General features: G+C 35.9%; 1 protein-coding gene across 2 annotated transcripts; it reads left to right on the forward strand.

The window, feature by feature from the left end:
* The first annotated feature begins 684 nt into the window (after positions 1–684).
* Positions 685–8,772, forward strand: LOC104611008 (sm-like protein LSM36B). Of its 2 annotated transcripts, none has more exons than XM_010277909.3 (4): positions 685–1,020; positions 1,823–1,988; positions 8,205–8,318; positions 8,408–8,772. In XM_010277909.3, the coding sequence occupies exons 2-4, from the start codon at positions 1,868–1,870 to the stop codon at positions 8,452–8,454; spliced, it is 282 nt and encodes a 93-aa protein (XP_010276211.1). In that variant the 5' UTR covers positions 685–1,020; positions 1,823–1,867; the 3' UTR covers positions 8,455–8,772. The 2 variants fall into 2 exon arrangements, with proteins under 2 accessions (XP_010276211.1, XP_010276210.1); XM_010277908.3 differs by having other exon boundaries at positions 687–1,020; positions 1,834–1,988.
* The last annotated feature ends 890 nt before the right edge of the window (positions 8,773–9,662 follow it).

The following is a 9,662-nucleotide window of genomic DNA, read 5'->3' on the forward strand; positions in this document are numbered from 1 at the left end:
AAATTACATATTTCATTTCAACCATTAATTAATAATTCTTCTTATTTATCATACTTTTTATATGATAAATATGACACCATGGGTTGGCCCATTTAATCGATGATTTTAATTACTTACATGCTATCTAAATTGAATGATGATTTCATTTTCATGTCAATTTAAATGCATAGGTTTTGTATTGTTAAAATTATTAATTATTAATTTAATTAATATAATTTATTAGTGAGAAACCAAAATACCTCAAATAAAAAATATAATCATAGAGAACGAGAATTAAGTCATTAACATTTTAAATATAGGACTTGGAAAAATCCCTTTTTAATAGCCCTTTTTATTCTAAATTATTATAAAATTAATTGTCTTTTGGTGCTTTGTTAAAATGTATATTTGTCCCCAAGAAATTCAATGATTAAAGGATAATTTATGTCAATGAAAATTCCAGAAAACCAGCCTATGCAGTTTCATATCATAACTAGTATAAATATAGATATAGATAGATGCAAATAACTATATTATATATTTATATAAATATATTTTTAAAATATTATTTGTATTTTAAAATTTAAATATAAATATACTTCTATATATTATATTATTATTTGAATATGTGTTAATTACCCAAAAACTCAAAAGACTCAAAATAAACCGAATAAGTAGATGGCATTTTTGTAAAAACCCACTCCACCCGCAAGTCGCACTGCCCCCACAATCACATTCCCCAAATTCCCGAAACCTGAAAAATTGAAAACCGAACCCTAGCTCTCCGCCTCTGCTCATATTACCTGCTGCGGTGGCGGTATTACCTCCAGTCTCCCCCCAAATCGGTGACCACGGCGGCACAACACAGTTCCCCATCCCCTCTCTGAGTCCCTGTTCAGCATAGAGCTGCAGCGGCGTCCACGGTCGGAAACCACCAACCAGCACAGCGGGCCAGCGGTGTCGGCCGTCCGCCCCTCCCAGTTTGTCTGTTCAGCAGCGGTGTGATCGGCGTCCGGATACTAGAACTGTAAAGGCCTTCTTGTAAGTTTTAGGATTTTCGTGTTTTACTCCATTGTTGATTGTTTTGCTTTTAGTGTTTTACATGCTTGTAAATGCATTATCAACCAATTTTCGGCATTTCCTCTCACTCCCGTCATGTTTCATGGCCTTAGTCATTCACCCTCAACGTAGGAGCAACCCTTGATATATGTCATTTTCAAATTTCAATATCCTAAGTGCCTTGTGCTGAACTAATTTCATTAACGAACGGACCTCTTAAAAAGGAGTTCACTTGCGAGGAGTTAAATTTTCCAAGCGGCTTTACAGAAATGTCGGGGAACTCTTTCCACCAACTGAGCACTTATTTCAGATTCGGCCGAAATGTCTTGATTTCTCAAAAGCAACTCAATGGCATCCGGTCTTCATAGCCATGCCAAGGGCAATTTAATCCAAACTCATTACTTTCTTACATAAATCCTTGTATTGAAGCCATTAACCATTGCAACTTTGCAAGTATTATTGTTAGTCTTTTACAGAGTCCAGTAACAGAAGTTACAGAATCGTGCCTACAAAATAAGTCTGGAAGTGCTGTTTTGAATTTCTGAGATCAATGTTGGCTATTCCAATGGAAGAAACTATTCTCTTTTGAGGTTTTATTTCCAACAACGGAGAATCTGTGTGCTTGAAAGTTTAGGAATGTGGACTGTTACATTTCCTTAATTCATTTATTTATTAGTCCCAATTTGTTTTCATAATTCTCTCATTGTAAAAAGTAAATGGCCAAAATCTTTGAGTTGCATTTATTTGTGCACTGGATAGTTTTATTTTCCTATCCATAAGACAGTTTTTTGGCAGGTAAAATAAAGTATTAAGAGTTTAGGGCTAAAAGATGAGTTCAGGAGGAGGTGGTGAGAAAGGGTCAACTACCACAAAGACCCCAGCAGATTTTCTCAAATCAATCCGGGGACGACCAGTTGTTGTCAAGCTTAATTCTGGAGTTGACTATAGAGGTTATTTATTTCTTTTTCCTCTTCTTTGAGTATGTTCATTACTCTATGTGCTAACTTTCTCATAAAGTTTGGATATTTCTGCATTCAGAATTAATATCTGTTTGTTATCTGTATGATTAGTAACTAATTGAAAATCTCCTGCTTATATCTGTTCTTTCACAAGAAAAAGTGGATTCTTTGGGAACTGTCCCGTTTTTCCAAACATTATTACTACTGTATCTGTATGAGAGATTGCATAAGATAATGTCTGGTTGAGCATAAAGAAACTTCAATTAAAATTGAAGTACAATGTAAAGTAAGAAATGGCAGCATAAAAAATTGGTAAAAAATGCAATTCAAAATCCTGTCTTACATGAAAACATACCCAACGATAATGTGCTTTTTTTGAGGAACAACGAGGTGTTGGGTGTGGGGCTAGAATTGTTGATAGAAAAGAGGAATCTAGCACCTACTCTTTTGATTTTTTTTTGAGATGGAGGAGATGGTAGGAGGAAAAGCTGAGGTGGATGGATGCCAGCAAATTAAAGATGATGAAAGGGAGATAGATTCTTGCTCTTAGGTGGAGAATAGCTATCCATTTTCTCAGTTGGTGGGGGGAGGTTGAGGTAATCAGAGGAACAAAATTAGTATTTGGATCCTGTGGAGATGTAGTAGAGCAGCACTACTTTGGACTGTTTGGGAGGAAAGAAATGCAAGAATATTTGAAGAAAAAGAAAAAAGTAAGGAAGCATTGGTCGAAAAAATAACTTTGAGGGTGGCACATTGGGCAAAAAGCTTTAAGCTGTTTTCAGATTTTATAGTCGAAGACTTTTTCAGGGTTTGGGGTGTTATTGCAGCCTCTTCATCTACAAGACAGCAATTTGTTGAGGTATGGTCTCCCCCAATAGAGGGCTGGAAGAAGCTGAACTTTGGCGGGAGTTGTGTGGGTAATCCAGGCCCCTCAGACATTGTGGGAGGGGGGGGGAGGGGCATTAGAGATGAAGATGGAAACATCATTTCTTTGTACTCCAGTCCTGTGGAACAGGGTGATGTGGCAAAGTCAAAGTTTCTAGCGATAGTTGTCAAGGCGACAAGGCGCCCTTGGGAGGCTCGCCTCGCCCAGTCGCGTAGCAGTTTTGTGCACTGGGTTATAAAATACTTTTATATTTTTAATTTTTTGACATTATAATTATAAAATAAACATGATTAAACTAGAATATTCATTTTATGTGTTTATATACTAATTTCTTTTTATTATTTTCTTATTTTGTTAGGGTTTAATCAATGCAACATTGCTAACTGCTGTATTGAACCCATGGTTCACAGTATCGATACACCTCTGTGTATTGGCAGAGGTGTATCGGTACTTACAGCAATACTTCCCCTATTTTTTTTATTTCTTTGGTTTTCAATTTCATTTTTTAAATATATATATTATTTAAAAAAATGGGTCCCCGAAAACACCTGTAAAAGGTATCGGGACCCCAAAGATACAATACAATACACCTGATATGGGGCGTATCATATCGAAATTTTGATCCTTGATTGAACCCTCAAAAATTTCAAAACCTGAACCTATAAGCAAAGGAAGAACTTAAAATTTTGTCTAATCAACACATTTTCTTCTTCCACCTTTTCTTTTCTTCTTTCCTATAACAAAAGTAGGAGTTCAGCCCCTATATTTTTTGAATTTTCTTAACTTTGGGTCAACTTACTAAAGCTGGTTAATGTAACAAAAAAGGATAAAACCAAATGTAAAATTCCATTGAATGCAAAAAAGATTAAAGGGATCTAATAATGGTCAATTGGTTAATGTAACAAAGGTTATTTCCTGATTGAAAGAAGGTATTTGTGGAGTGGGTCCTTGTAATAAATTTAAGAGGATGCACAAGAGGAAGAAAGTGAAAGGCAAGGATAGAAATAAAATGGGTGGATGAAGGATTATCAACTAAATAGAATCAAGTAATTTTGAAGATGGGGGACTCTGATCCTACTATAATACAACCTAAGGAATCAGATAGAGCATGAAGGGAAAGAGACAGTTCTGGAAGAAGAAAAGTTGTAGGTTCAAGCAAGTGAAGACAAACAGATTCTTGATCAAGTGAGACCAATAGAGAATGAATTTGAATTGGGCAAAGTTGTGGATGAGGAAGTTCATGTAAAATTTTGGGTCTATTTTTGGGTGGGGAGGAGTTTGCAAGGAGAACTTAAATGGAATTGGAAGCTAAGGCTTGTGGACTTGGTGATGAAAGTGGGGTGGATAAGAAATAGCTTTGCTTTGATAATTGGGGTGTGGATTTTTGGGTTGGGTGAAGTGGGAATTCAGGAGTTGGGCGAAGCAGGATCTATATTGCTTATAGGGTTGGATTTGGGGGCGGTAATGTAAGTTTCTTGTTGGGTGGGTTGGTGTTGTTTTGTTTTGATTCTTTTTCTTGTTTTTGGGTGATTTCTCATCATGTGGTGTGTGTGGTTGTTACTTATATGAGTTTAATGAATTTTCTTTTTATTTAGTTTCAAAAAGCAAAAACATACTTTTACTTCCTCTGCTTTTGCCAGATTGTCAACCAATTCATTAGTTATTCTTCTGACTCAAGCAAGGATCAAAACTTCACAATGTATCAGTGACTCACCAAACCGATATGCTATTATATGGACTGTTCTGGGTTTTGACTTGTTTCAGAGGGTAGACAGGCCTTATACCAACCCCCATGATGAGGTTTGAAAAAAAAACTTGAAAAAATAAAGTGCCTATTGATACAGATTGGTACGCCCCATACGACGTATTGGTCTGTATTGATATTTAGAATTTTGGACTCAAGTGAACAAGATGTTTTCCTTAATTAATAAAATCTATTTTTGTTACTGATAAAAAAGTGAACAAGATGTTGACCAAAGATCTAAGGGATTTTACTTCTCTGATCAAATGATTCATCTGTGATGGACCATCATCTTCTTTTCCTTTCTCCATCTAATAACTATCTAAGAATCACCTTGTGCGTCGAATTTCACATCCAATCTTTGACATTGTATTTCCTGTATTAGTCTTAAAGCTTTTATCAGTCTAGCATTTCTATTCTTATGTCATCATCATTTAAGCATTATCCCAACTAAATGGGTTTCTATTCTTATATCATCATCTTCATCATCATTTAAGCATTATCCCAACTAAATGGGGTTGGATACATGAATCCTTTTTTCCATTCTGTTCTGTTTAATGCCACATCCATTGTCAAATTAGCACTACTATTTTTATTGAGGTACAAAAGCAGCAGGTTGTGAAAATACATAGACAATTTTGCTGCTTTCATTTGTGAAAACTCCAATCTCTGAATTCCCAGGGTTACCAAGGAAGAAGTGACAGTCCTACTTCAAGGTCTAAGGTTGGATAAGCATTATGTTTGGGGGTCTGGGCACTTAGACAACTTGTGAGGGAAATCAATTGTTTAGCAAGGGAGATTGGGGTTTCCTTTAGATGGATTAGGAGACCAGCGAACATATTAGCTGACACTTTGGAAATACAAGGGGTTTCTATGGAGAATTTGTTCTGGGCTGTGTTGTGACTTGGTTTTTGGGGTTGGAACCTCTTTCTGGGTGGTTAACAGTTGTATTTCCTTATAGTTTCCTTAACGAATGTAACTATTTCCATGGAAAAGAAAGTGGTTACCAAGGAAGCAGCCATCAAAATTTATTTCTCTTTGAGCTGGAGTTAATCATATCTTTACACAATGGTCTCTCTTCGCATTCAGGATATAGCTTTCACACCATGATCTAAATTTACCATCAACAGTAAAACCTGAAAACTTTTTCCTTGAACACATCCATTGAACAACCTTATCCCAGAGGCACTGCTACTTACCAAGGGATTGCCCAAAGAATTGCACTGCTACTTATCATTAAACGCCCAAGGGAGAGAAGAAATCCCATAGCAAAAGGGAAAGAAAGACAGGATCACAAGAGCATATTATCCCCAGATAATAAACTTTGTTTGATGAACTTACCAACAGAAATCACTTTCTAAATCCACTTTGAGCACATTCTTTTTAAGCCTCAAATCTTCAGAATACTGTTCAGATCCCTCCGAGGCATCAATTTCAGCAATTTCCTGAATGATCTTTTTCTTCTCCTCTAGCATATTCCTTTCAATTACTCCATTTACAGTTAAAGCTAAACAAAAGAACCCTAGATTGTTCTTAGTTCTTACAACGGCAATATGATGCTTTTGTTGAATTTGGCACTCAGACATCTCTTCTGTTTATCTGCCTGACCTCTTTATTCTAGTCCATAAGTAGGTCCTCTGTAATTAATTTTCATAATATGGAAATAAGGTTTAACTTTGAGTGGCTTCCATTATTTCTGACCTAAAATTCTCTATGACCTGAACCAATCCATTTCCCCAAGTTAAAATCCATTGGCCAGCACCTTTTTTGCTCACATTATCATTCTTTTGATCCTTTTTTCTAATTTGAACCACTGCAACCTCTCTTTTTCATACACCAGCCCCTTTGTCCCTTCATTTTTTTGTCCTACACAGACTTGAATTAATAGAACCTTTTACCTGTCCTTGTCATTTGTCCGAAACATATTAAATATTTTAATTGATGCCATCATTGTCATCTGGTCCTAGATAGTTGCAATAAAGGCTTAAATGATGGCAATATTGACCGCATTAACAACTTGGGGGCAGTTAAGGCAGTACCCTGCTGCTTAGCCCCCCCCCCCCCCCCCCCCCCCCCAAACAGTATCCATTTGCCCAAACCTGAATTCAAAAGGTCTGATAAGGTTATCTATATTTGGTCCTTTTACAATTGGATTAAACTTGCATCCATCCCTATCCAGATCTAATTTGATCTGAACCTGAAAGGCTTAAATAAATATATGCATATATCTACATAAAACTAATGTGTTTGTTAGTAAAGTTGGTTTTAATGATCTATTTTAGCTCCAGATTCATAACTTCAAGTCTTAGGGGCTGTTTGTTGATGGCTGAAGACAGGACTGATTGACTGATGTTTAAAATATTCCATTATCAGCATGTTTACCTTATCCCACTAAAGAATGAAAACACACTGAAAAAGGTCCATAAACATTAAGGATCTTAGGACCTACTTAAATTCTGAAACTGAATGATGAGTTATAACACCACTCTTATTCCCTCATACTTTTTCAATATGACAAACAATACCCCTGGGAAGTGGGAACTAAACTGTTCATGGACCACGTAGAGGTCCACTTTTTTTCTATCTCTGCTTTTCTCCCTCCACTCTCTCATTCCTTTGTATCCACTTCTATCCCTTATTTGAGTTCTGATTTTCCTTATCTATTTTGCTGCCTCCTCTTGGTTGATAGAGGAGTGAAGAAATGTTAAATCTATTTGAAGATGTTGTGAAGCATGATATAACCAAAGTTAAGCTCTGTTCATGTTGGATCTTCTCAATACCCTTCTATTATCTCTATTTAGTTTTAGAAGCTTCTTTTTTATAGTTAGGGAGATTCTTTCTGTTGTTTAGGATTCATTTTTTGGGTATTATCTTTGATATAACTAAAAATTCAGTACAAGGAGCTGAGCCAGTAGTTCAATTCAAGTTCCGCAAGGCGTTGTGATTCAAGCTCTGCACTGTAGTTTTTAGCATTCAGCTCTCCATGTTTACCAAACATATTAAGTACATTCAATAACTTATCAACATTCATCATCAGCTAATCAGCAATTCAGATATCTTTTCTCAGCAGTTATCAAATGTCCCCCTTACATCCAAAAAAAAAGGCCCCCTCACAATTTTTTTCATGTTATTCATGATATGTAGTTTCAAAGTCATTTCTAGTTCATTTTATTAATAATATGGAATGTTTTGATAACCTTTTAGTTTAATTTATTATTTGCATGCAATATCTGAAGCCAACCCAAGCCTGATATGAACCTGATGCCTGTGGAAATGATTTAATTTGAATCTGAATATGGATGGATCAAACTTGGGTCGAGGTATATCCAATTTGAATCTGATCCATTTACAAACTTAGCCCTAATCTAGCTTTGTCATCTTGATAACTATGGCCAACCTGTCTCAAGACCTTGGTTAGGGGGGCCTAGAATTTGGTAACAACCTTTTGTTTCGAGGTTTAGGATCTTGTATTGGCATTGTACATTTGATCATCTATAGTGTTTCCACTGTGTGTGTGTGTGAGAAGTGGGGAGTGGAAGGCGGAATACAAGACTTATTATGAAGTCAAATTGTTGTGCAGGTATCCTTGCTTGTCTGGATGGATATATGAACATAGCAATGGAGCAAACCGAAGAATATGTCAACGGGCAGCTAAAAAACAAATATGGCGATGCTTTCATTCGAGGAAACAACGGTAATATTACAAGATTCATTTTTCCATACCATCTTTATGTTCCAAATAAAGATGAAAATTAGGATTTCTATCTCTTCCTGTGGATGCAGTTTTGTACATCAGCACATCAAAGAGGACACTAGCAGATGGGGCCTAGGTACCTAGCCTTGAGCTGTTTCTGAAAAAGCAAAAATACGTCTGATTTGCAATGCCCGTGGAGATATCAACCATAACTCCTACCTTTCAATGAGATACTTCTGATATCAAACATAATGCAGTAGCATCTTGGCAGGATTCTGTATGTCTTAATGGTTGTGAGTTTGTGACTGGAAACCATGTCTAGCCCAAAACAATTGCATACCATAATGCATCCATCTTAATTCTTAAATAGACTTCTTGTTAGAATGCACTGTAGAAAACTCATGTTGGGGTTTGAACTTTGAAGAAATGTACTTGCTTTCGAATTTTCATTTGACATTGTGACCGAAGCATATGACGATGACATGCTTTCAAAAGCTAAGCAAACATATAGTGAGATCACGGTTAGGCTGCAGAAAGATGGGATTTCAGATACATATACATAGCATAGTTCGAAATTCTATTCGTCTTTGTCTGGATTTGAATCGATTCTAATCCATGCGGAACTGTGGATCCGACTTTTATTTTTGAAGCCTATTAATGAACTAAACTAAAATGATTAAAATGTTTATATTATTAATAAAAGAGTGTGATTAGAGAAAAAACTACATTTTTTTTTTATTGAGAATGAAATAATCATCCCTGTAGTAATTTTTATTGGGTGGCATTGTGTTTAGGGCCTTTAGGCAGTCTTGTTACTTGGTTGTTATCCTTAACACGAGTCACTAATGAGCTCTACAAGATCTGGACATCAAAACCTATTTGCCTTAGTCTTGTCTTGTGTGCCCGCTAAGCATAGCTTGTTCTGGGCTTGGACCATGATTTCTGGTCCCGTCCGTTACTTTCTAGGAATGGCAATGGATAGGGTATCTGTGAAAATTAATCCATTCCCGAACTTGCCTAGGTAGTAAGTACCTTTAGGCAGTCTCCAAAGTTTATTATCAACCAACGATATTCAACAACAACCATCGTTACATAGAATGGGTTCCATATAAAAGAACAAAACAAAATATAGTATAAGTCAAAAAATAAATAAAACTAAGTGACATAAGAGATAGGAGCACTTGCTGCCTCTATCGGAACATCATCCTCAACTGAAGAGATGTACATTGAATCAGATAAGTAGAGCCTACATATATAGATATTTTATAATAAGATTATCATTAGTTTGAATTTTGACAAATAGATACCATTTGCAATCTTAATTACAACAATAAAATTTTAAAA

Source organism: Nelumbo nucifera, chromosome 7 (genome assembly GCF_055504915.1).
Source record: "Nelumbo nucifera cultivar China Antique chromosome 7, China Antique-T2T, whole genome shotgun sequence".
Lineage (NCBI taxonomy): Eukaryota > Viridiplantae > Streptophyta > Magnoliopsida > Proteales > Nelumbonaceae > Nelumbo > Nelumbo nucifera.

What these genes read in the sequence shown, in the direction of transcription:
- LOC104611008 (XM_010277909.3), top strand. Translation starts at nt 1,868, where the DNA reads ATGAGTTCAGGAGGAGGTGGTGAGAAAGGGTCAACTACCACAAAGACC. An exon ending in TTCTGGAGTTGACTATAGAG is followed by an intron (nt 1,989 to 8,204) that starts GTTATTTATTTC and finishes ATTGTTGTGCAG; the next exon opens with GTATCCTTGCTTGTCTGGAT. An exon ending in TTTCATTCGAGGAAACAACG is followed by an intron (nt 8,319 to 8,407) that starts GTAATATTACAA and finishes CTGTGGATGCAG; the next exon opens with TTTTGTACATCAGCACATCA.